At 48.0% G+C, this 27,008-nt stretch overlaps 1 protein-coding gene across 1 annotated transcript in view; it reads right to left on the bottom strand.

The window, feature by feature from the left end:
• LOC146833563 (cytochrome P450 2D15-like) overlaps positions 1-27,008 on the bottom strand; it is a 489,075-nt gene that overhangs the window by 302,594 nt on the left and 159,473 nt on the right. The window contains exon 4 of the mRNA XM_085601418.1: positions 21,976-22,136. Coding sequence (XP_085457544.1) covers positions 21,976-22,136 — 161 coding nt within the window. The remainder of the gene's footprint in view (positions 1-21,975; positions 22,137-27,008) is intronic.

The following is a 27,008-nucleotide window of genomic DNA, read 5'->3' as shown; positions in this document are numbered from 1 at the left end:
CGGAGGGCTTCGAGAAGAGGAATCCTATAGACTATATGGACACTTGGCTGAAATCTTTCACCCTGTCCTCAGATCGCACAGCCTTTTTCTCTATAGAGCGAGCTCACAGAGTGCCGGTCCAGAGGCCCCCGCCTGGCGCGGCGCCCTGGCCACTCCTAGCTAAGTTCTTACACTTCCGGGATTGGGACGCGGTGCTCCGGGCAGCGCGAATGGCGGCACCACTACGGGTGGAAAACAACCAAATAATGATCTTACCGGACTATGCCCGAGCAGTACAACAGCAGAGATCCTCCTTCCTGGATGTAAAGTGGAGACTACGAGACAATCAGATTCAATACGCTACGCTATTCATTCCCAGCCCGCCTAAAGATCCTCCACAATGGGGCTTCCCTCTTCTTCACCTCCGTTGAAGCCGCACAAGACTGGGCAGACCAGCACTGCCTGCGAGCGCCCAACCCTCACCGCCACAGGGGTTCGCCTCTCAAAACCTTCCGCACTCGGAAACGCCCCAAGAAGATCCGTAACACCGAACCCAGATCAACAAGTGGCTCTCATGACTCGCCCGACCTTGAACAAATAATGCGAGAGAGGCGTGAGGCTCTGCAGGCAGCTATTGATCTACGTTCCCCGTGGCCCTCGGAGCCTATAGACCGACCCCCACATCTGTTCTCATCAGACAACAGCGATGGCACCATCTCGGGAGTTGACCTGGCGGCACTCCCCACGCCACCCCGCAAACCGCGGATGGGCTGCTAGACGGATTGATCTCTCCTACCTCACCCTGAAGTTATGTTATGTTATGTTAATTTATTTCTTCTATAGCGCTCGGCTACTCCGAGGAGCATCCCGGCGCTTTGATGAAGAATATTGGCAGGCAAAACAAGACATAACAACTAAAAAAGCAGACAGAAGAGAAGGATCAAGTTTATTTAGTAAAAAGTTTATTTAGTAAAAAGCCACGTTTTAAGCTCTTTTCTAAAAGCAAGGAGACTGGGAGCCTGTCTGAGAGAAAGTGGTAGTACATTCCACTCCTTCGGGGCTAGGTAGCGGAACGATCGACCTCCCATCCTTGCACGCCTGATAACCGGGACTGTCATTTTGGATAGACAAGATGATCTCAAAGACCTGCTGGGTACATATCGGGAGAGACGTTTCCTTATGTACTTAGGGCCAGATCCTTGTAAAGCTTTGAAGGCAAAAGTCAGGCACTTAAAAAGAATTCTTTTAGCGATCGGTAGCCAGTGTAAAGAATTCAGTAAAGCCGTGGCACCTGCTCTTCTCGGGAGCCCGTAAATAGCACGGGCTGCCGAGTTCTGGACCACTTGCAAACGGGTCAAAAGATATTTTGGTAGACCCAAGAAAAGGGCGTTTGCGTAGTCCAGTCGAGATCCGATCAAGGCCTGAACAATAATCTTCCTATGCTGGAAAGACACTAGAGGAAGAAACTTCCTCAGCATCCGTAAAATGCCAAAGCATTTACCTGAGAGGCACGAAACATGTGGCCCAAAGGACAATTCACTGTCCACAATCACTCCCAAATTTTTAGCCTTGAGAGACACGTTGTCAGGTGGAAACAGATCTTGTGGCCACCAAGCTTTCCAGTCTGGTTCACAGGTGCAACCAAAAAAGAGCAGCTCCGACTTATCGGAATTGCACTTTAATCCATTACACCTGAACCACTCAAAAACCGCACCAAGGCAATCCCTGATCTGTACGCCGTCGAATGACCCGCCCCTATCACAAGTGAACAGGAGCTGGGTGTCATCGGCGTAAGATACGATCTGGGCGCCAAAAGACTCCGCGACTACCGCCAGAGGGGCCATAAAGATGTTAAATAGCATGGGGCTAAGAATGGAACCCTGCGGTACCCCTACCTCTAGTGGAGCCATATCAGCGGAGAAAGGGGGCGCCCAGATCGTTTGCCGGCGGCCGGCCAGAAAAGATTTAAGCCAATTCCACACCGTTCCCCGAATGCCGCTCTCCCAGAGTCTTACAAGGAGGCGATCATGAGGGACGGTGTCGAAGGCCGCCGACAGATCTAACATTACCAACATGACCCTTCCTCCAGAGTCGAGTACTTCCCTGATGGCATCCGTGACCTCGAGAAGAGCCGACTTCGTGCTGAAATTTGCACGGAACCCAGATTGCGTATCATGCAACAGGTCGTTTCCTTCGATGAAATTGGAAATCGTCCGATGTGCAAATTTCTCGGCCACTTTCGCCAGGGCAGGGAGAAGGGAAATAGGCCTATAGTTGGCATGGATGAGGGGGTCCAAGGTAGGCTTCTTGATCAATGGCAGGATCAGAGCATGTTTCCATGCCTGCGGGACCACTCCCGTTGACAGCGAAGAATTCAGAAGGGGGTTCAGCAAGGCATTTAAAGCGGGTGCCACCTACCCCAGATGTTTAGCCGGGCACGGATCAAGTGGAGAACCTGATTTCAAGCTTGACAAAAGCTCGAGAGAAGTGTCAAGGCATAGATGTGGAAATTGTAAAAGAAAAGGGCCTAGACCCTCCCTACATGAAGGGGGGGATGAGGGACCCACGACCGACTGAGAGCTAGGGTGGAAAAGAGAGGCTTGAATGGTAGTGATTTTACTGGTGAAGAAAGTAGCAAGCTGTTTTATCCATACTTCTGAATGAGTATGAGATGGTGTACAGATAGCTGGAGAGGTGAAATCCAGAACAACTTTAAAAATTTCTTTACAGCCATTTTCAGCCTCATCAATTCGTTGCTCAAAATAGGCCTTTTTTTCATTCCAGATTGACTGGTGGTAGGCTTTAGTTATTGCTCGAAATTTCAATTTCTCAGTCATATCATAGGTCCGTCTCCAAACTCTTTCAGCCCTTTTACAACCCTGCCGCTGCTCCCTTAGCTGGGGAGTGAACCATGGGGCCGACGCTCTACGTTTGCCTGATTTAAGCTTTTTTTCGGGGATTAAGGTCTGAAATCTGGCTGTCAGCCAATTCTGAAAGAGACTAAGATTCTCTTCCAAATTGCCCAAAAGAGGACATGGAAAGGTGGTAAGGGCCTCAGATAACATATCCACCGAAAGCAGATGGAAAGGGCACGAAGTTCGCGTGGTCTCCATTGATTCTCTCACCCGAGTAAGAGCAGTGGCAGGCACAACAAAGGAGATCAAAAAATGATCAGACCATAATACTGGTTGTATAGACGTTATCGTAATAGATTTTGTTGAAAAAATCTGGTCAAGAGTATGGCCTTTGTTGTGCGTCGGTTTCTGCAGAAACGGAGACAATCCTAATGGAACTGTGATGTCACTGAGTTTCATTGCATCGAGGTCCGCTGTATTATCCATGTGAACATTGAGATCCCCAAGAAGAATACAATGCTCTGATCTGAGACAAGGGACTGAGAGAGCTACTTGTAGTTCATCAAAGAACGGCCCTGCAAGTCCCGGGGCTCTATACAGGAGAATCCCGGTACAAGCCTGGAGGGGGGAGAGCTGAAGGGTGAAACCCAAGGCTTCACATCCCTGAATATTCTCTACCGGGAAGGTTGAGCAGGGAATGTTTTTATTTACCACAAGAGCTACACCTCCCCCTCTGCCTGATATTCTATCCCTCCTAAAGATGTTGTATTCCGGAGGGATGGCGTTGGCTAAATCAGGTGCAGAGCAGTCACTCAGCCAGGTCTCAGTAAGAAAAAGGCATGATATATTGGAATTCTGTAATACATTCCAGATATCAAGGGAGGGACAGGTCAAGGATCTAGTATTAAGAAGAAGACATTGATAAGGGGCAGGAATATTGTCCAGCGCAGTTCCGATAGACGTTGGAAGACGCCAACCGCAAGTTGGACAACCTTTTCTTAAGGCCAGGAAAGAATGACATTGGCCACTAGGGGGGCGTAAGGCAAGTAAGTCTGCCGAAATATAGCAAAACATATCTGTGAGATAACACAGAAATACTACAAGCAAATACAAAAATAGGCACCCCACCGTCCAGCTCCGGCCGCTGCCGAGACGCTGACGGGCGCAGACGGGCAGGACTCTGGCAGGACTCTGGCAGGACTCTGCAGGACTCTGCAGGACTCTGCAGGACTCTGCAGGACTCTGCAGGACTCTGCAGGACTCTGCAGGACTCTGGCAGGACTCTGGCAGGACTCTGGCAGGACTCTGGCAGGACTCTGGCAGGACTCTGGCAGGACTCTGGCAGGACTCTGCAGGACTCTGGCAGGACTCTGGCAGGACTCTGGCAGGACTCTGGCAGGACTCTGGCAGGACTCTGGCAGGACTCTGGCAGGACTCTGGCAGGACTCTGGCAGGACTCTGGCAGGACTCTGGCAGGACTCTGGCAGGACTCTGCAGGACTCTGGCAGGACTCTGGCAGGACTCTGCAGGACTCTGGCAGGACTCTGGCAGGACTCTGGCAGGACTCTGGCAGGACTCTGGCAGGACTCTGGCAGGACTCTGGCAGGACTCTGGCAGGACTCTGGCAGGACTCTGCAGGACTCTGCAGGACTCTGGCAGGACTCTGGCAGGACTCTGGCAGGACTCTGGCAGGACTCTGGCAGGACTCTGGCAGGACTCTGGCAGGACTCTGGCAGGACTCTGCAGGACTCTGCAGGACTCTGGCAGGACTCTGGCAGGACTCTGGCAGGACTCTGGCAGGACTCTGGCAGGACTCTGGCAGGACTCTGGCAGGACTCTGGCAGGACTCTGGCAGGACTCTGGCAGGACTCTGGCAGGACTCTGGCAGGACTCTGGCAGGACTCTGGCAGGACTCTGGCAGGACTCTGGCAGGACTCTGGCAGGACTCTGGCAGGACTCTGGCAGGACTCTGCAGGACTCTGGCAGGACTCTGGCAGGACTCTGCAGGACTCTGGCAGGACTCTGGCAGGACTCTGGCAGGACTCTGGCAGGACTCTGGCAGGACTCTGGCAGGACTCTGGCAGGACTCTGGCAGGACTCTGGCAGGACTCTGCAGGACTCTGGCAGGACTCTGCAGGACTCTGCAGGACTCTGGCAGGACTCTGGCAGGACTCTGGCAGGACTCTGGCAGGACTCTGGCAGGACTCTGGCAGGACTCTGCAGGACTCTGGCAGGACTCTGGCAGGACTCTGGCAGGACTCTGGCAGGACTCTGGCAGGACTCTGGCAGGACTCTGCAGGACTCTGGCAGGATTCTGGCAGGACTCTGCAGGACTCTGGCAGGACTCTGGCAGGACTCTGGCAGGACTCTGGCAGGACTCTGGCAGGACTCCGGCAAAGCGGAGGCCGACCCGCTGCGCGATCCCGCTGCGCTCGGAGGACTGGTTTAAATAGTCCCTCCAGGTGGGGAGCAAAACGACCCTCCGGTACACCCAAGATGGCGCTGGAAGAGCGTCAAAGCCCTTCTCAAGATGGCGCCTGCTAGGAAGTAAAGAGAAACCCTCCACAACCCCGAAACCGGGCCCGCACAAGCGGCGGTGTTCTTACCAATTACAGTGCAAGTAAGGGGTGAGCCCCAGGAGTACTGCCGATTAAAATCAGGGGAAAAATAAAATAAACAAACAAAAGTACAAAACGGGCTTTTAAAAACAGAACGCGCTCACCACACTGCGCAAGAGCTGTTACTAGCTGCCAATACCTGGCCAATCGTTTCTATCAATGTGTTCAGTGCCCAAGGACCGCCTTAAATAGTCCCTCCAGGTGGGGAGCAAAACGACCCTCCGGTACACCCAAGATGGCGCTGGAAGAGCGTCAAAGCCCTTCTCAAGATGGCGCCCGCTAGGAAGTAAAAAGAAACCCTCCACAACCCCGAAACCGGGCCCGCACAAGCGGCGGTGTTCTTACCAATTACAGTGCAAGTAAGGGGTGAGCCCCAGGAGTACTGCCTATTAAAATCAGGGGAAAAATAAAATAAACGAACAAAAGTACAAAACGGGCTTTTTAAAAACAGAACGCGCTCACCACACTGCGCAAGAGCTGTTACTAGCTGCCAATACCTGGCCAATCGTTTCTATCAATGTGTTCAGTGCCCAAGGACCGCCTTAAATAGTCCCTCCAGGTGGGGAGCAAAACGACCCTCCGGTACACCCAAGATGGTGCTGGAAGAGCGTCAAAGCCCTTCTCAAGATGGCGCCCGCTAGGAAGTAAAAAGAAACCCTCCACAACCCCGAAACCGGGCCCGCACAAGCGGCGGTGTTCTTACCAATTACAGTGCAAGTAAGGGGTGAGCCCCAGGAGTACTGCCTATTAAAATCAGGGGAAAAATAAAATAAACGAACAAAAGTACAAAACGGGCTTTTTAAAAACAGAACGCGCTCACCACACTGCGCAAGAGCTGTTACTAGCTGCCAATACCTGGCCAATCGTTTCTATCAATGTGTTCAGTGCCCAAGGACCGCCTTAAATAGTCCCTCCAGGTGGGGAGCAAAACGACCCTCCGGTACACCCAAGATGGCGCTGGAAGTGCGTCAAAGCCCTTCTCAAGATGGCGCCCGCTAGGAAGTAAAAAGAAACCCTCCACAACCCCGAAACCGGGCCCGTGTTCTTACCAATTACAGTGCAAGTAAGGGGTGAGCCCCAGGAGTACTGCCTATTAAAATCAGGGGAAAAATAAAATAAACGAACAAAAGTACAAAACGGGCTTTTTAAAAACAGAACGCGCTCACCACACTGCGCAAGAGCTGTTACTAGCTGCCAATACCTGGCCAATCGTTTCTATCAATGTGTTCAGTGCCCAAGGACCGCCTTAAATAGTCCCTCCAGGTGGGGAGCAAAACGACCCTCCGGTACACCCAAGATGGTGCTGGAAGAGCGTCAAAGCCCTTCTCAAGATGGCGCCCGCTAGGAAGTAAAAAGAAACCCTCCACAACCCCGAAACCGGGCCCGCACAAGCGGCGGTGTTCTTACCAATTACAGTGCAAGTAAGGGGTGAGCCCCAGGAGTACTGCCTATTAAAATCAGGGGAAAAATAAAATAAACGAACAAAAGTACAAAACGGGCTTTTTAAAAACAGAACGCGCTCACCACACTGCGCAAGAGCTGTTACTAGCTGCCAATACCTGGCCAATCGTTTCTATCAATGTGTTCAGTGCCCAAGGACCGCCTTAAATAGTCCCTCCAGGTGGGGAGCAAAACGACCCTCCGGTACACCCAAGATGGCGCTGGAAGTGCGTCAAAGCCCTTCTCAAGATGGCGCCCGCTAGGAAGTAAAAAGAAACCCTCCACAACCCCGAAACCGGGCCCGCACAAGCGGCGGTGTTCTTACCAATTACAGTGCAAGTAAGGGGTGAGCCCCAGGAGTACTGCCTATTAAAATCAGAGGAAAAATAAAATAAACGAACAAAAGTACAAAACGGGCTTTTTAAAAACAGAACACGCTCACCACACTGCGCAAGAGCTGTTACTAGCTGCCAATACCTGGCCAATCGTTTCTATGAACTGCCCCGTTCCATGAAGTGGCTCGGTCATACAGTCTGCCGCACAATATCCTTATATGTGAAGTTCACCTCATGCACATTGTCTCACACACAGGGGCCAACACCCCGCACAATACGCGCATTGCCCCTTCTACATGCCCACTCAACATGTGGCCTCGCACTTGCACGCCGTCACCCCCTATCACATAGAGCAGTTCTCCCCCCTTGTGTTACGGGAGGAAGTTTGGACACACCGTTTCCTGAACGATGAGTCCTATGTATTGGGACAGTTTCCCGCACCCCCATGCGTTGTTAATATCCCGGTTCAAACATGTCCCACCCTGCCATGGGGCCATGTGTCACAGACTGTCCGCTTGGACAGACCCCCCACCTGCCTACTCCTCGCAGGCGCGGCGCATCCCTAGGGGATCACTCAAAATCCTGCCCAGTGGACACCTGACCCGACCCTTCCACAGACCATATTACTCATGGCACAGCTGACAAACAACACAAACATCAACATACTTACACTCAATACACGCGGCCTACACACCCCACGTAAGCGCTATGCGATATACGCTTATGCGAAGCGACAGAAAGCGTCCATCCTTTGCCTACAGGAAACCCACCTTAACTCAGCCGAAGTGGGCAAGCTGCGAGTAAAATGGCGCGGACTTATCTGCGCCACGACATACTCCTCGTTTGCCCGGGGGGCACTGATATGGATCCGCCCGGGAACCCCATTCCGGGAACTTAGACGGGTGGTAGATGATGACGGCAGATTCGCCCTACTGGAGGGACTTTTAGATGGGAGGGCAGTCCTCTTGGGAAGTATATACGCCCCGAATGTCTATCAGGATAAATTCTGGGATCGACTCACAAACGCTTTAGCCCAATTCAGCCATGTGCCCTGGATACTAGGCGGGGACTATAACTGTATCCTAGATCCAAGATTGGATCGGTCGCATCCCCCACTCCCGCACTCCTCCGCCTACAGACAAATCGAGCGCTTTAAAGCATGGGTCGCACACTGGTCGCTCACAGACGCATGGAGATTACACCACCCTCAGACCCGTATTTACTCTTTTCACTCCATCCCACACAACCTGCGAGTTCGACTTGACCGATTCCTCTGCACCGCAACGCTCCTCCCGCAAATATGCCACTCGGATTATCTGGGTAGAGTCGTTTCGGATCACGATGCGCACCTGCTTAGTCTCCAATGGAGACCCTCGCTCCCCCCGGTCCCCACATGGCGATTAACAAGGGAATGCCTCACAGACCAGGTTTTCGCGCACGAACACCAAAGCAGCATTTCGGATTACTTTACGCATAACACAGGGACTGCATCATCGATCCTGGTCGAGTGGGACAGCTTCAAGGTGGTAGCTCGCGGGGAATGTATCCGGCAGAGGGTCGGGATAAGACATACCTTGGAGCAAGCCCTAGAGAAGGCGGAACAACGACTGGCCGCGGCCACAAACGCCGCAGATCAGTCGGTGGTGACGGCGACCCAAGTCGCCCAAGCCAAATCGGCATATCAGGAGGCATGCGTGGATCTCCGACGTCACAATTTTCGGTGATAAAACGGGCACACTCTTGGCATGGCTCGCCAAACAGGATGCTGAAGTCCGGCCCATCACTGCAATCATAAACTCCCAGGGCACCTTGGTGCAATCCCAGGATGAGATCCTCCAGGCCTTTTACCACCATTACTCGGTGGTCTACACTGCCCCCTCATCTCTTGATCCAGGGGTCGTCGACCACTTTCTAGATCCTCTATCCCTCCCCCAGATTTCTGCTGCAGACCGGAAGGGGTTGGATGCAACGATACAAGCCACTGAGATTACAAGAGCGATACGAGCCCTGGCCCGTGGTAAGGCCCCAGGCCTGGACGGGTTTCCACTCGAATACTACGCCACCTTTGCCCCTCTGCTGACTCCCCGCTTATCAGCAGTACTGGACTCGGCACTCAAAATCGGTGAACTGCCCCGTTCCATGAGAGCGTCGGTGATCGTGACATTCCCGAAACCCGACCGGGATCCCCAACTCCTAGCCTCCTATCGCCTCATCACACTACTTACGGCGGACTGCAAAATCCTGGGGAAAATCTTAGCAGACAGATACTCGCAAATCATACGTCCACTGGTCCACCCTGACCAATGTGGTTTTGTCCCGGGAAGGAACACTTCTCACAATATCCGGCGCCTTTTTTATATCCAGGACCAACTGGGCGATCACTACCCTTGGGCGGCGTGCCTCATTCTGGACCTTGAGAAGGCGTTTGACACCCTAACATGGCAGTTCCTCTTCGCCGTCCTCGGACGGGCGGGACTGGGTCCCACGCTCCTAGCCTACACTCGTCTGCTATACACCGACCTTACATCTCGGGTCCATCTCGGTCGCTACATCTCCCCGGAATTCGCAATACACAGGGGCACACGACAAGGGTGCCCCCTCTCACCTTTATTATTCACGCTCGCAGTGGAGCCCTTGGCTATCTGGCTCTACCGGGACGGGCAAGCCTGGGGTATTCCACTAGCGGACGTTACGCACTGTGTATCCATGTACGCAGACGACCTCCTCATATACCTGCGAGATGTGACAGCGGATCTCACCATACTCGAGACCGCTTTGACGGAGTTCACGGAGGCCTCGGGCTTGAAAGTGAACTGGGAAAAGTCGATGGTATACCCCCTCCACCCGGACGCCCCCTCTCAGGATGTCTGGATCGGGGACCGAAAACTACAGTGGGCGGCAGAGGGCCCCCGATACCTCGGGATTCGTTTATATCACTCCCCAGTCGACCTATACGAGGGTAACCACTGCAGGGCGCTTGCAGGGATACGGTCCTCCATTGTATTCTGGCGGAGCCTCCCGTTGGCCCCGATAGGCCGGGTAGCTCTGGCAAAGATGATACTGGTCCCGCGGCTCTTATATTATTTCACTAACCTCCCAGTAATCCTGCCTCGCTCCTTCTTTTGGGACTTGGACACACTCCTCAGTTCTTTAATATGGGGTAAGGGGCGGCATAGGATCGCGCTAGCAAAGCTGAAGTTGCCCACGACACAAGGGGGGCTCGGCACGCCATCATTTGAAGCCTACTTACTCTCAGCGCAGTTCCAGTGGCTTTCATATTGGACGGCAGACAGATATACACTCGAAACAAATACAGTCACGGGTCACATACCCATGCCAGAGTTATGTCGCCTACTTCTACCAGGATCCCGCCCTGCACGTACCTACCCCCTACAAGTAGACATAGCCCGGAAGTGCATTCAGCGTATACATTGCATGGCGCCAGTTTGCCCCCCATACACACCATTACTGCCACTAGTCGGCTGGCCCAGACATGGGTGGTTCTTTACATCTTCCATGCTTCGGGAATGGACGTCTAGAGACATCACCGAGGCGGAGACGCTGTTTGAAGGGGGACAGCTCCGGCCGTACTGACAGCTTATGGACGGCTATGACCTACCCCCAGGGCAGTTCCTGCTTCACCGACAACTCCTCGGCTGCTACCGACCATACTCCGACCTCACATTAGGGGAACCTCCCACCCACCCAGTTCTCCACACAATCTTGCAAATGGGATCGGGTCGCCATCTCACCACATGGCTATACAAATCCATCAGAGAACTGACACCCCCACTACTGGGATCACTACGGGCCTTGTGGGAGGAGGAAGCGGGACGACCGTTTCATGATAGCGAGTGGGACAGAGCGATAGCGTTCCCCAAAAAAGTCTCCAGGAACGCTCGGTTTAAGAACATACAATTTCACATCCTACATAGGGCCTACCTAACGCCAGCGCGCCTTCTACGCTTCTACCCCGACACGACCTTCCTCTGCCTTCGTTGTCAAGCCGGGGATGCAGCTTTTTCCCACATGTTCTGGACCTGCCCGGGCATTCAGGCCTATTGGTCATCTATCCACTCGACGCTCAGAGATCTCACCGGGCTATACCATCTGACTACCTGGGAGGGTTGCGCACTCGGCATACTGGGACGGAGGAAATGACACAAAATACCAATGAGCTTTGTTTTCCTAGCCCACTTACTGGCCAAACGCTGTATAGCCATGCACTGGCGGGCCCCATCAGGTCCTCCGATCGCGGCATGGGTGGGGGCGGTTCTCAAATGGGCGGCGGCCGAGGAAGATGCAATCCGGGAGGAAGAAGCCAAAGGTATCCGTAAGGTCCCAATCTCCCTAGAATGGGCGCTCCTGCTGCATCAGTTTCGACAGTCCCAGACCCCGGAGACCCCGATCATCGACTTAAATACCCTCGACAGTCCCAGACCCCGGAGACCCCGATCATCGACTTAAATACCCCCGGCACCACACAACCTCACACTGCACAGGCTCCCAGGATAGGAGGTTCCCCTCCACAACCCTCCGCGCTACCTTTAGACCCGTCGGGTCCATCCTCCCCCGGCAGGAATGCTCAACAGCACTCCATATCAGCCCGCACACCCACTCCCTCCTAGGCGAATAGTAGTTGCACGATGGAGTAGGCAATAATGGACTCACAGTATACGCCTGACCCAAACACTAAGAACCCCATGGCACCCCCCAGTTCAGTTCTCCCCCCAGTTTTTCTTTAACTGGCACAGACCTGCTACACCACAGACCACATTCACACTGACCAAGATGTAAATGTACTCTCTATGTCAACGATGGTCTACCTTGCTACTTATATATTACAGTCATTAATGCGAAACATGATGAACGTATGATTATATTACCAAATGCCAATAAAAAGAATTTTCAAAAAAAAAAAAAAAAAGAGGAGGAACGTGAACCCCTGCCTGACCTACTGTCAAATAACCCAAAGGATCGTTCAGTAGAGAGTGTTGTATTATCGTACTCTCTTACTTACTACACAATAGCAAAATGATTGCAGGCAAGTCCTAAACCAGTTTGCTGAGTTCTTCTCTTTGACCAATGGTCAGACAGCATGGTGTGCTCATTATGTGAACACAGGTGGCAGCTTGCCTGACTCAAGAGACATCCAACACCAATTTTAAAAAATTTAGTGCATTGTCATCTTATTTTAGACACCAAAATAAACTTGATATCATACATTTAACCAGAGTTATAGACTTTTGAAGCAATATTAAATCAGCGCAGTAAAATACATAGACAAAATCACATTGCTGTCAACTGCAAAATCCACTAGTGGCAATCGTCACTTTGACGTCGAGTTACTTTGAACATTTATGGGGGTAAGATCATAAGGGCCCTAGGACCAGGCCACAACTGTCAGATTAATTTTACCTAGCCTGTGGAGTTTGGGTGCAGAGTTGTTCTGGCTGTCCTTGGTGCTGAACGTGAGCCATGTGTGGTGCTGTTTTTACTGCTTACACAGTGCTGCAAAAAACAAAATGCAAAACCACAATAGGCATACAGCTGCTGACATAAAATGATGGTTGCACGATGTTCTCTGTAGCTGCAGTGTTAAAGGTGGGGGTTGTTTACTGCACTGGTGACCAACAAGCCTTGGCAGCGGAGAGTACAGCAAAAAGCTTTGGGATCTTCACTGGGTCCAGGAAAGTAACGTAGCAGCCTGAGACTTTGGGGCAGACAAGACTACAACTCCCACAATACACTAGACCGTCTGGTTTTAGGCAATCCCTCGGAGGGCATGATGGCCAGCAATTCTTTGGATCCAGTGAGTGTTTATTTTTGCAATTTGAAGTTCATTCAGTTCAGGTCTGTTTCCTCACGGACAAAGTATCCCTCTTTTTCTTTGTACTGGGGTCGGTGATACAGGTCTTCTCAAAGTTCTTCCTTGAAGTAAGTTGTTCTGATCTGAGGTTGTGGTGTTAGGAGGGTCCCTTTAATCCTAGATTTAGGGGAGTTGGGGGGGGAGCTACGAGCCAATAGGCAGCTAGCCCCTGCAGTTAGTCGGCCCCTGAGGTGACCACATCCGGTGGTGGAGGTCACCTTTTCTACCCAGAACCTGCTTTTTCTGCCCTCCTAAAGTATGGCAGAACTCAATTTAGGTATACCGACTAGGCTGCTGACCCTAGAGGTATGGCCAGCCTACCTGGAGGGGGGGTACACCCCCTGTACAGCTAATGTAAAGCCTTGTCTGGGTGCAAGCGTCCCTGGGGCAAGGGGAGGAGCTTTTTCCTCCTCAGGGGGGGCAGCCCAGATGCATATCAGAGGTGGTGTAGCCTTTGAAGCTCACATCTCTGATGTGCCAATTCACTAGCCATGTGGGGAGGAGGGATGTGTGACCTCCCTTCTGCCCAGCCTTTGTCTCCGACTCCTAGGAGTAGCCACACTGCCTGGCAAGAGGTCAGAGTCTGGTCTTGGCAGTAGCAGGCATGAGAAAAAGTGGGCTGTTCAGCCAGAACACAGTAAAGCTGGGTGCAACCAGAGGTTAACCTCTCAGGTGCATGCAATGTCACCCAGGGCACAAGGAATGTGTCAGGGGTGAGTAGGCACATTGTTTGATACTGAATATGACATGTTTTAGTGGTACGTTCAGAGAGCTGCGAATCTCGAGAGTGCCTGGTTGGCAGCCCATGTTATCCTATTAATCGCTAACACATATAGTGGTTCTCAAAGAGGAACGCCACTCTAGGGACATATATGCTTGCACTTACATGTCTATACCTTAAATATAATGCACCCTGTCTCCTGGGCTGAAGAGGCCTTCCTTGACTGTGGCACGAATGGTGAGGGCACATTCGAGTTCAAGCAGTTTGCACTGCTCCTTCAGTCTACAATGTCAGGCCTGCTGTCGGTAGGTTGCATGAGTTGCCCAAGGTGGCACAAACTTGGGCTGCAGGCCTGGGGATCCCTTTACCAGCAATGCCAATTTGGGATTACCAAGTCAAAAATAACAGTTTTATTAGAGAGCACAGGCACTGGGGTCTAGGCAGTAGAATCCAGTGTACTATCATTGTCAAAACCATCAGTTTTTGGAACAAAAAGTGGAAAGGGGGCAAAAAAAAAATGGATGTTTTGCTATGGGAAGCCTTTTCTGTGGTTTGGTCCCTGAAGCTTCTGAGCCCATACTTGGTTGGGATTCATTTCATGGTTCAAACTGACTACAGGCCTCTCAGGTGCCTGATGCAGATGAGAGGAGAAAACCCCAAGTTGGTGTGGTGGTCCATGCGCCTACAGGGTATGGACTTTACAGTGGAACACAGACCTGGGTGTGACCATGCCAATGCAAATGGCCTATCCAGGTTTTTCCACCTAGATGATGAGAACTACCATGGACTAGCTTAGTTGCTCTTCACTTTTCGTCTGAGGGGCATCATGTAGGAAAGTGCTCTTTTTTATGGTCACCGCCACAATTCTTTCCTCATTGCTGATGGTTATGACTCTGAAAGTGCACTGGAGCCTGCTAACCAAGTCCCAGTGCCAGGGCTTTCTCCCTAAATTTGATGCATGTGAATTGGTAACCCTATTTGGAAAGGACTTTAACCCCCTTATAAGTCCCTGGTAATTGGTACCAGTGGTACCCAGGGCATGCCAGTTAAGGCTATCACCAGGGCATGAAGTACTGCTTGTGACACACTTAGTGACTCAAGTAAAAAGATGACAGCAGGTCTGCCACTGCAGATTGCGTGAGCAGTGCAAACTGCTCAAACTCGACTTACTCGCACCATGAGTGGCAAGGTCGCAGCACTATTTTTAATATTTGTCAGTCTCCCCTAAGGAAGGCCTACTGAGACCAGAAGGCAGGGTGCATTATAATAAAGGTGTGGATATATAAATGCAAATGTATATGTCCCTATAGTAGCCCCCTTCCATTAGGGGCTACTGTAAGTAATCAGGGGGCCACAGGATAACATGGGCTGACAACTGGGTATCTCATGGTTGCCAGCTTCATTATGGACCCACTGAAAGGTGTCATGTTTGGTATCAAACAACGTATGTCATCACACCTGGCTTTTTCCAAAGGTCAGAGTCAATGTGGGTGCACCCAAGTGGCTACCTTAGAGGTCATCATCAAAAGATTCTTCAATCAGTTGCAAAGACCATAAAAGTGCACAAGACAAACATAGCAATGCAATTGTTTTACAAATGAGATAAAATGTTAAATCACAATAAATAAATTCACAAATGTAATTTCATAACCTTTCACAGCACGACTTGATAAGATCAAAATATTAAATCACAACAAATTAGCAATCAAGTAAAATGATATTTAAAAGTCACACAAACCTTGAGAAGAAAGTAGAGCCATAACAACAGTTAACAAAGTCATTACGCCCATGACACAAAATATATAAAAAATAAATTACCTAGGACCACACATAAAAACTATATAGCAGGGATCAATCCATAAAAAATACGTAGCAATCATTTGTTCTGAAAAGGTACAGCTCACATAGCAAAGCAAGAGCAACTTTGGCTCATTACAATTAAAGTGCACAGAAACCTTGTGCATGTAATCACAAGTATAGAGTATCATTAAGCAATGCCTAATGGTGGGGGACCGCAAATCAGAAAAAATAGAAAACGCTGCCCATGATAAGTCGAGTTAGCCCAGCACTTTTGCTCTAATGCTCCAGTTCTAGTGTAGAAATTTGGCAACAGCACATACAATGGGTTCTTTTGTCTTAGCACGTAGCAGTCTACTTGCGACTAAGCACTGTCTTTCCCTGAGCGGTCTACAATTTGGGAGCAACCAACACTTCCTCGGGCGTGCATGGCTAGGATAAAAGAAGAAAAAGTGTGATAGAGTTTCAACTGCATAAGAACACACAGGACAGACAATGCTTGTGTCTACTTTAGATTGCCATTAGGGACAAAAGGCTTGGAGTGGTAAGGTGCCATTCTGAAACGTAACATAAAAATGTCTGGCAGCAGGGGTTACAATACAATCAAGGAAACATTCAAACTCGCTCTGTGGTTTGAGATCTAAAACATCTGTGGTGAGTGATTTTTGTTTCATATTGCTCACCTCAGAGCCCCACACATGTGCAGAAAGTATCCCTGAGAAGATCCTTAGCAGCATGTAATGAGCACCCCTTATCTTTTCAGTGGTCCTTAAGGCCTAGGTGGAACAAGGTATCATTAATATAGCACACCCACTTTTTTTACAGTTCTTATCTGTGTTGACTATTTTCTTGATAGCATTGTCGTACTCTACAAGGACAGGGCTATTCGTACTGAAGACACGTCTCATTGAACTGGCGATTGCTATCTCATCTCAATCGTGGTTGTTGCTCATTTACGTTATTGGGCTATAAATATTATGTTGCTCATAATGGGACGTCCGTTTGATCAACGTTAATTCTAGAATATTCTGCGAGGAATCTATTCTCAAACTGTACAATACATACAGTGGCAGACTTGGATACTCTCAAAGTGGGACTAAAAATTTCCTTTTCATTGTTGAGTGGTTGTTATCTCTAAACAAACGGCGCCACAACCTAATATAATTTTTTGTTAGATGGGGATAAGCTTCCGTCAAGGGAACCCTAGAATTAAAATCTACTTCCTGGAGATAATCTGATTCCACCTACATCTATTGCCCTGAAGAAGTCCCTCAAGGGGACGAAACGCGTCGGCTGCTCCATGTGTTGAACGCTATATTTCTGAAACGTGAAATGAAAAAGAAACATTAAAAGAGAAAGAAAAAAAGAATACATTTAAGAACTCTCTTTTTTTCTTGATATGGACATTAAAATGATCTTTCCCGACAAAAGTTCTCTTTGAGTGGTGCACCTGCGCTTTGGTTTTGTTAAGTTCTGTTTGGAATTAGTACTGTGATGGTGGGTACTATACAGTGTGCACACAGATCCCATTGAACACAAAAGGGATATTACGTAAGGAGTATATAAACAGGTTAGGTGCTGTTCATTGGAAGGTTCCACTGTCAGGGGTATGCTTTAACCTACGCCAATACAGGACAAGTCTTAATTGTGTCTTGCTAGTAATGGGTCAAACACCTATGACCCACCGCAAAGGTAACAATGGTGTGCTTTTGGGGAGGCTCAACAAAAGATCTTGAAAAATTGTTCTTACATACCCAACAAAAGCAGTCATGAGGAACCCTATAACTGGGGACCATATAAAGAACTGCCCTCTGCCTTGGTACTGAAGACCTTTAGAGCTTGACATCAGTCTTTCTTTTGAGGTCTGATACATCCTTGATATTTCAGGTGCATGTTGGCGCGTTTCAGACTGCTTTTCTTAACTTTTGGAGACCATAACATGTTGATAGATAGCATTATTACAAGGCTTCTTCCCTTGAAAATGGTGGAACCTCTGAATGATCTGTGGAGGTTAATGAATTTTGTTTTTGTGTGATTTATTACCAACCCTCAATCAGCACAGAAGGCAGCAAATTGATTCACCAAGGTCTGAAATCTAACCAGGGTCTTAGACACCAACAAGGTGCCATCTGCAAACGAAAGCAAAGGAACCTTTCAACCTGTGATCCTTGGTGTTTTCTTGCAGTCTTCAAGATAAGCTACCTCGTCATTAAGGTAAAGAGAGAATAAAGTTGGGGCAAGTATGCATCTTTGAGGTACTCCTTTGTGTATCTCTAAATGTTAGGTTAGCTCACCCAAGGGAGCCCAGCATACTTGAGCATACGTGTCTTGATGCAAAATATAAAGTCACTCAGTAAGTCAATGCGTCCCAAAATTGTGGCAGTGGACCAGTTCAAAAGCAGACTTTAGGACAATGAATACTAGATACAAATGTGATTTCTGCCAAATGACTGTCTTCCAGGAAATTGTTAAAATCTGAAGACCTGGCTGACAGTGCTTGTATTTCCCCTAAAGCCTGTTTGCAAATTTGATAGGGAATCATGCTTCTGTATCCAGAGGTCAAGTTTTTTCAAGATTTGCCCTAAAAAGACCATCTGGGTAACATCAAAAAGACTTATTGGTTCATAGTTTAAATGTGAGTCCCTAGAGCCCTATTATAAACTGGGACTATCTCTGCTCCTTTCCAGCTGTTAGGGCCTTCCAATATTGCATTGGACAATTTATTTATATAAATGGCCCAGTTCTCTGTGTCAGGAGGAAAAGGTCCCCAGGGACCCCATATGGCCCAGCAACTCTACCAAGAGCAATGATCTTAATAGCACACATAATGTTTACGACTCTGCCCGCCATTAGTCACCAGGAGCCAACATTTCCTGACATCCTAAGATTTTACTGCCTCATATAATTCCTCCCAAATCTGGGTATCCCAGGTACTGCACGCTTTTAACTGGGCCTGTTCATACTGCTTCCTTTTTTAGTCTGATACCATCAACACTACCACTTTCCAGATTTTGGCATAGCTCAGTTTTTCACTGTCCTACAATCCTTATTATACCATGATCTAACTGGTTTTGCAGGCCATGCACCCCCAAGGGGTTTACTTAGGAATGCATATGGTGTTGAAATATTTTCTATGTATGGTTGATATCGCCAAATTTGTATCCTGCTGTGCCATGGGGCTATCTAATTCCATTATAGCATCTGAAAGGGCCCTGTTCATCACAGCCCTCAGATCTGGTTTTACCAATATTTTACCCATTTAACTCTATGCCTATTGTTTGATGGACTACAACCCCTAGAAAGCGTAAGTAAAACATCCACTAAATAGATAATTAAATCAGACAGTGTGCAATAGATGGCGTTATGGTCACTATCATTTTTGGTAATGACCTTCATATCCACTACAGATCTCCACGGAGGTAGAGCAATCAGTATGTAGTTGATCCTACTAGTTTGACCTGGATGATTCTATGTGGGAAGTGTTTGCAAGTCAGACTTTGTGTGTCCATCACACATACTCAGTCCGAATGCAAGCGTTAGTGAAAGTAGCTGGTAAGCTACTTCAGTCCACTGCTTCAAATGCTCAATATCTATTGCAGGAACACCCCATTCCTCATCCTCTGTATCAGTAGGGAGCAGCCATTATTATCGAGTAGTTCAAAGGTGGTATTGAAATCACTCGCTACAATTAAAGTATTTTTTAAAGTAAAATTCAGATAGCCAGGCCTATGCACAGACTCCATGTTTCTTGTTACAAACATAAATTATACTGTTCTATGAATGTACCTCATGTGGGGTCACTAAGCTTGAATCTCACAGCTGACACATTCCAAAACAAGTTGTTAATAGTGTTTGGATTCTTAATTTGATTGTCCAAAGGTCAAAATAGGGTCTCCGCTGGGCAAGGTACACAAAATGGAGCCCACCCCTCTAAATTAGTTTTATGCTGTATTACCTCATTAGCGGTAGAGGACTCCCCTCCCCAAACAGATATGTGATGGTTGCTGTTGTGAAATCTTTAGTGGAGTTTGGGGATCAGGAGTTAGATCCCTTGCTTGCTGTGCCACTGGATTCAAGCTAGCCTAGCTGATGAAGGGTGATACTCCAAAACTGGTCCTAGGATGCCTATTTTTGGTCCAGGAGGGACTTGGATTGGCAGTTTGGCCTGGATTGTTCCCATGAGGAGCAGAGTCAAGGCTAATTTGCATATGGCTGGGTCTGAACTGGGGTGGCATGGTGAGCAAATGAACGATGTATTTAACCCAGATCTTTTGACTGGGGGCTGAATGTTTGATTTGTTCGGCATTCATTCCATCATTTGTCCGCGCAGATGATATAGCTGAAGTCTCTGCAGGGCACTGCAACTGCTCATAGGTGCAGTGAGTTTCTGTTAAAGGTTACCCCACGCTTTGATAGGGACCTCCTGAAAAGCTGAAAGAAGAGAGACTATACCGCAGAACCTACCTGGAAAGGCAAGTGGTGCTTTGGTGTAAAATCCTAGTCTGAAACAGAAGCTATCGCCAAGTACAAAAGACAACTGATTACTCATCATCACCATGTTACAGCTCAATCACTTCAAAATAAACCTGGGAAATTCCCTCTGCCTATTTTTTCGTTCACACACCCACACATCACAATTCATAAACATGCAATAAAAGACTAAAGGTTATTATTCCCAAAGACAATGCAAAGACATTAATTGCAGATCTTTTTTGTAGCATAAAATCTGGAATCAGCAAAACTGACCACCTCGTCTTTGCCGTTACTCTGAGCCTTGGATCAAGATATTCCATTCAAAATTCATTACTTCCAAACTACAGGAGATCTCAGGGACACAGAAATTCAACTTAATAACATAGCCCACAACTCATAGAAAACTTATAGTGAGCATCTACAGGAAAGGAACAACTATGACTCAGTTATGATTCAGGCCAAGGATAAGAATCTCAGATAATTTGATGAAGTCTTCAGCAATGTGGTCGCTCATAAGGATATCACATTCATGTGCAACCTTTGAAATACAGTGTCCCCGACCCAATAGCAATTTCTGGGCAACGAAGTATTCATTGCCACATTTAGAATTATACTTAAAATATGAAAACTCGGAGTTACTGTAGGTGCATATCGACTAAACACATTACTAGATTTCAAGCTTTATGTATGCTGATTATCCATAAATGATGTGTCCAACTAAATATGTGTATCAATTTCAATTTCAAAAGCTTTATTCGACAGTTTGTCTTAAAAGCACATTAATACATAAAATAGAATCTGTGTATCTCAAAATGGGATGAATTCCATCTTTTATGAGAGACATTTATGAAAGTATAATCCTGCCATTTTAATTGACTGTGTTTCAGGTACTCCATGTGGCAGTACTGAATATATTTTTACTTCAATTGTCTATAAATACCCATGTTTGGAGAAACAAAACAGTGCTGAATACTTGAAGAAAGATGTGATAATGAGAAGGGTATATGGTTTATTTTGACTGTCACTCTAAAGAGAACGAGTTTGCTTTTTATCCGCTAGTTGGAAGTTTTCACAAATCATTCCTGATATGAGGCTATGGCTGATCCCTACTAATTTGTGCATTTTCTTTTTGAATTCTCACATGAACCTAACCAACAAAACCTTTTCTTAGAATAGTCGTATCTCACTCCTAACTTAGATATTAGGCACTCCTGATTTCCTGGAAATAAGACACACCTTAGAACATTCGTTCCGAATCAGGAATTCTTATATTGGAACTAATATCACCAGATTTCAAAATTTAACACAAGTAGAAATGAAATTAGTCAATTATCACATGTGGCTCAAGTAGAAGGTATTTTAGAGCTGATGAAAAAGCTTTTATTTCTTTAATTTTGATAGCTTAGATCTCCAGCTCAACTAAATGTTCTCCATTTTACCAATCTAAGAGAAGTCTGTCATAGGCATCCTTGATTCCCAAAAAAGATTGTTTTAGAGGTGATAGCCAGACACTCTTGTTTATAATAGTCCACAATTGGTTGGTTTCCTTGGTTAATCATCAGTGCAAGTAATGTGCTAAAAATACACTATGTGATTGAAAGAGATACATAAAATGCAGGGAAACATCAAGAGCACTGGGGATTCTTAACTACAGCTCAATTCACTAATGGAATATTAAAGCAAACATTGAAGGAAGATGATTTATTTCTGTAAGTTCCATTGCCATATTGTTTGTCTACAGTTACAGATATTGTATACCCATACCCTCTCTGTTTCCCAAAAATGTTATCACTGAATTAAAATAATAACAATTACAATGTTACAGGATGGCTGAATTTATTTTTTAATGGCTGCACAAATAAGTGCTCTAATTGTATTTTTCACTTACCTGTGCAAGTAATCCAGTGCTTGATTTTATTATATCATCAAATACTGCCAGCACTTTTAGGAACTTTTTGTCATCATACTCGAAGCGGTCCCCAAAAACGATGGAGCAGATCACATTGCTCACAGCATTGTTTATCATGAGGTCTGGGTCAAATGGACAGCCTGGAAAGAGATAGCACAGGAAAACCAACATCAAACAGATTTTATGGTTCTGAGTTTACAAAAGAGCACCTGATTACCAAAGATGTGGCCAACTCCTGATTCAAGCCCTGAAGAGACAACAGCCCTCAACTCTGGATCAGATGGGAAAAAGGGAGACAGACCTTAGCTTGGAAAATAAGAAAAATTGACTAACTTCCCAGGCAAACTGAATATACAGCCCCAGGTTCCAGACCTTTGGGAGAATTAAGTGAGTACTTTTGACTTAGTATCCTTTGGCTTATCAGTAGCTGAACTAAAGATGGGCACCTGTTCCATACATGCTGGGAAAAATGGAAGTCAACCATGACAATCACCATCATGCCAAGACCTAAAGTACAGAAATGCTCAGATAAAAGAATTCCAAAATATCTTTTGCATGTAAAGGCTAATTGTAAGGAAATACCTCTTTTTTCATGATTACGCCCAAGTTATTGGATTGATGCTATTGGCTTTTTTGACTCCGTAAGTGCATAGAGTCCTGCCAAACAGGCCCCAGTGCCAGTGCTCTGGCCCTTAAAAAGGAATATGTCTTTTTGGCTCCCCAGCAATTGGCATATGTTAACGTCCTTATAATAAGCCAGTATATGGTTTTAGAGGTACCCTGGGCCTGTAAGTTAAAGTGTCCCTCGTGGACTGCAGCACTTATCACAAATGTTGCAACGCAAAGTATGACCCCCCAGCCCGTCCTTTCTATCTGTCACAGCTGTTTCTAACTTGCTTCTGACTAGTTTCTGACTTTGCCATTTTAGGTTGTGGCTATATGGCAGCGCCCAAATCTTCCTTTGTAATATTTATAAGTCATCTCCAAGCCAGGCCTACTGAGCCCTAAAGGCAAGGTTCACTTATATTAAAAAGATGGACATGTGTTTTCATAACTTACATGCCCTGACATGTAACCTTTGCACTAATGGTAACATTAAAAAGTTGCCACTTTGTTGCCCAAAGATTCCAGTGACCCTTTACGGTTGCCCTCAAGACTGCTTTCTGCCCTCCTGGTAAGAGGTTGGCCAAATAGGGTGTGAGTCCAAAAAGGCAAACTTCAAAGGGAAACAGCTTTGAAGGGTAAATGGTTGCCACAAGTGAGAGGAGCTGCTTTGTTGTTTTAGCAGACAGGCTGGCATCTCGTACATAGTTAGAGAAGCCATTGCCAAACTAGTTTAGTCCATGGGTGTGTAGCCCCTAGGTAGCCATACCTCGGGGATGGGCTAGAGAGCTCCACACACTAAGAGAAGGGTTCTGCTATATTGGGAGTTGACAGAATGGTGCAAGGTGGGCTATCCACATTTCAAAGGAAACATCACTAGGCAAGAGGGGACCTGGTAATCCATTGGTTAGTAGTTGCCACACCCCTTGAGCTCGAGAAATCCGAATCAGACCTGAGATCACATCTGTAGTGGAGAGAGGACTAAAGATGGACTGCCCTGCTAGAGCCAGCAAAGGGGAGCTGCACCAATGACTGGACTGCACCTGCTGCACATTGGGCTAGCAAAGAAAGGACTGGGCCTGTGTTGTCCCACTCAAGGAACATTTTCCCCTGAGCCCCAGGCTGAGCAGGTGCTTCCAAGAGTCAGTTAGCTGACTCCCCATTACAGCCCAGGGTAATAAAAGCTGAAGAAGCCAGGAACGCCTGATCGCCTCTGACATCCGAACTGAAGCCTGGGAGACCGTGTCCTGACCCTGAATCGTTGCACCTGAGTCTGCTGTACCTAGGAGAGTCATCAGAGTGCAAATTGGTCAACCAGCATGGAAGTTATTGTCAGTTAAAAGGGTAACCAGGGACCAGTAGATCAGTGGCAAATGTTTTTTGGCTGGACTTCACTCAGACTTTGTGAGACATCGCTGCCTGAGGTCAAAGTCACCACTCTGTGTTCATGGACCAAGGGGTGGCAAGAGAAGGACCCCCAACACCGGCTCGGCATTCCCTGCATCCTCGATCAACTTCAGCAATCTGCATCCCTTGCATCAGGACCACTCCATTGATTTCTACTAAAGTTTGCCTAAAGACCCTGGAAGTAGACTGGAGACTGCTTTAACTATAAGGTAACTCCTCAACACCCCTTTTTGGTCCCTGTGACTGGCTTCCTGCTGAATCTAGTCACCACAAGAGTGCCCATGTAGCTATTTTCAAGTTTTTTGAAGCTGTGTGATACTTTTCATACCTATATCCAATGAAGATTTCTACTTTCAGACTTAGTCACTTGTTTGGAGATCAGATTTTTTCAGCAAGGTTGCGGATGATACAGAGAAGGGCTCCATGAGGCCAGATACATTCTCTTTGAAGTCCCACTGAATCGTATTTGATGCTGCTAAATGGCTCTGAATAAAAGAAACCTTGATATTTGGCCCATCGGCAACACACCTTCATCAGATTGGCTTGAGTGGTTGGTGACAGTCCTACAAACGTCTTTAAAACTAAAAGGTTTCTAAGTCACAGGATTCAGGAACATTTTGGAGGAGTACACTCCAGTGGAGTAGCTAGCTGTTGTGCCGTCCGTGGCGGACACTGAGTTTGCCGCCCAGCGACCGCATGTAAGGGGGGGTGCTGGCAATTCCGGTGGCCACATGTAGGAGCGGGATGATGGCAATTCCTGCAATGATAGCAGTTAAGAGCTGGGGAGGCCCCATGCCCCCTCCTTCCTATGCCACTGGTACACTCTGATGTCAGCCAAGGGTCTAGGACCCTGGAGACCCCCCTAGCAGGTCAAAACTCACTCCAGCAGAGGCCAGCAGCAGGGCCCAGGGCAGGTTCAGTTGGAACTGGTCGGATGGGCAGTTGTAGAAAAGGTGTTTTGTGCCTTGCTGTGCCCTGTAGCTTGAACAGGAGGTTAGCCTTATAAACTGTGAGTCCAATTCTTTGTCCTGGGTTTAACAGGGAGAGCAGGGCAAGTCTTCAGAGCTCTTCTTAAGTCACTGACAGCAGTTCCAGTCCTCGTCTGTTCTTCCACAGGTCCAGAAAGAGCTCTGAGGAGCTTACTGGGAGTACCACCTTTATGCCTAACACCACCCTGTGGGTAAAGGAAACTCCTGGACACTCCCTAACCAAAGGGGTAGAAGGCCCCAGGGATTGCCCTACCCATCTGCATATCGTTTCATGTGTTCCCTACTGCAACAAATCCCTCTGCCCCCCCTTTATACCTAAAACCAAGATGGCAGAACCTTTCTTCTTCTGCATAGAGCTCCTGTGCCCACCCTAGGGATATGGTCAGGGAAATGATCAACCTGTCTTCTGTGGTAACTCAAACCCAGTTCTGGGGACAGCTCCTCTCCCTCTTGATTTGGTGCCTACCTGACTGGGGGGCCAAGGTGGGGGCAGGCCCAAGTGGTAGCTACATCTGCTGGCAATAGGGTAAGCCTCTCTGAATTTGATTACATTCCTGGTCACAGCCTAGATGATCATCCTGTCAGAGGAATAGAACAACTCATCACACCTAAGACTATGGGGCTCATTTGGATAGCGGGCAGATCCCCACTGCCCGTATGGCAGTGGCGATCCGCCCGCTAAAAACCACCGCCCGCTTCCAAATTCCCCCCGCCACATTACCATGGCAGGGGTGACGCTGGCGGATGAAAAGACTGTCCGCCGGTTTTCCGCCCGGTCGCTGAGTCGACCGGGCAGAAAAGCAGCTAACGTGGTGACGGTGTCAAGGAGACGCCGCCATCCATATTAGCATAAATGCGGGGATGTGCCTTTGGTAGGCGGTTTTTGCCATTGGGGGCCCGTAGCGGGCCCCCAGGGATTCTGGGGGGTGGGGGTGCACATGGCAGTTTCATGCACAACATGGCAGGCACCGCTCGGTGCCTGCCACTTTGTGCATGGGAGTGCACGACATGCCTTCCTGGCATTGCGGCGGGCTGTGCTAAGAGCACCGCCCACCGCAATGTCAGGAATGCAGGATGCGCCTGCCAGTGTGGCAGGCGCATCCTAATGTCTGTGTCGGGTCTTGATCTCAGAGCCGTAGAACAACCAGTTTCCACAGGACCGAGGACACTGTCCCAACGCTCCCACAAGGTATGTCCTCAGGTCTGTACTATAAAAGCCATAGACCAGAGAGGGACGTCAACAGGACCACGCGTACTTGGCGCCAGCAGGAGGTTGGTGAGTCACAAGAAAGCAGGACTGTAGCAGACAAAACAATAAACAGGAGAGAAAGAGAGAAGGGCAAGGTGAAATATAGGAGTGTGAAATATGATTAACAGAACTGCCCAGTATTGACAATGGAGGTTGTGTGCTCTCACAAACTTACATAGCGTGACAACTGGTTGAGCGTGCAACAAGGTTTCCTAGATAGGCCACTTAATCAGCCGGGGGGAACAGGCTCATGGAGTGTCCAGCTCGAAGAGAAAGGGGGAAGAACGATAAATCCGGTGTGGAAGAGTTATCTCTGTAATCACAGAATCCACCGTTGTGAAATCTAAGATGGTCGTTTGCGTCTCTCACAGATGATGTTAGTTTGTACAATGGAAGTCAAGGCAATTGCTGCTGACAAAGAACGTAATAATTCTCTGACCCTAGGTTATCTGTCACTCAAGGATCTCGACCCACTTCTCGCCAGTAAAGAGCCAAAGTGCATTCAGGTGCTGATAGTTAATCACAGTTCTATGTCATAGGAGAAGGAATTACAGTGTCAGATATGCCCAGGCTTCATCTCGTAGGCTCGAGAGAGAGGAAAAAATGGAAAAGACAAAAAATAAAAGAAAGATATCTCTCTTACAGTTTTGTTGTGGCAGGTCCTTCGCCTTAAATCAGGGCAGACTCGTTTCTTTGATCTGGCGTGACTCGTGGGATGGGGAGAGCGAGCCAGTCCAATGTAGCGGGGTATTCAAGCTCACAGA

Source organism: Triturus cristatus, chromosome 4_2 (genome assembly GCF_964204655.1).
Source record: "Triturus cristatus chromosome 4_2, aTriCri1.1, whole genome shotgun sequence".
Lineage (NCBI taxonomy): Eukaryota > Metazoa > Chordata > Amphibia > Caudata > Salamandridae > Triturus > Triturus cristatus.
Note: the sequence above shows the minus strand (reverse complement) of the source record. Positions and strands in the feature narration are given on the sequence as shown.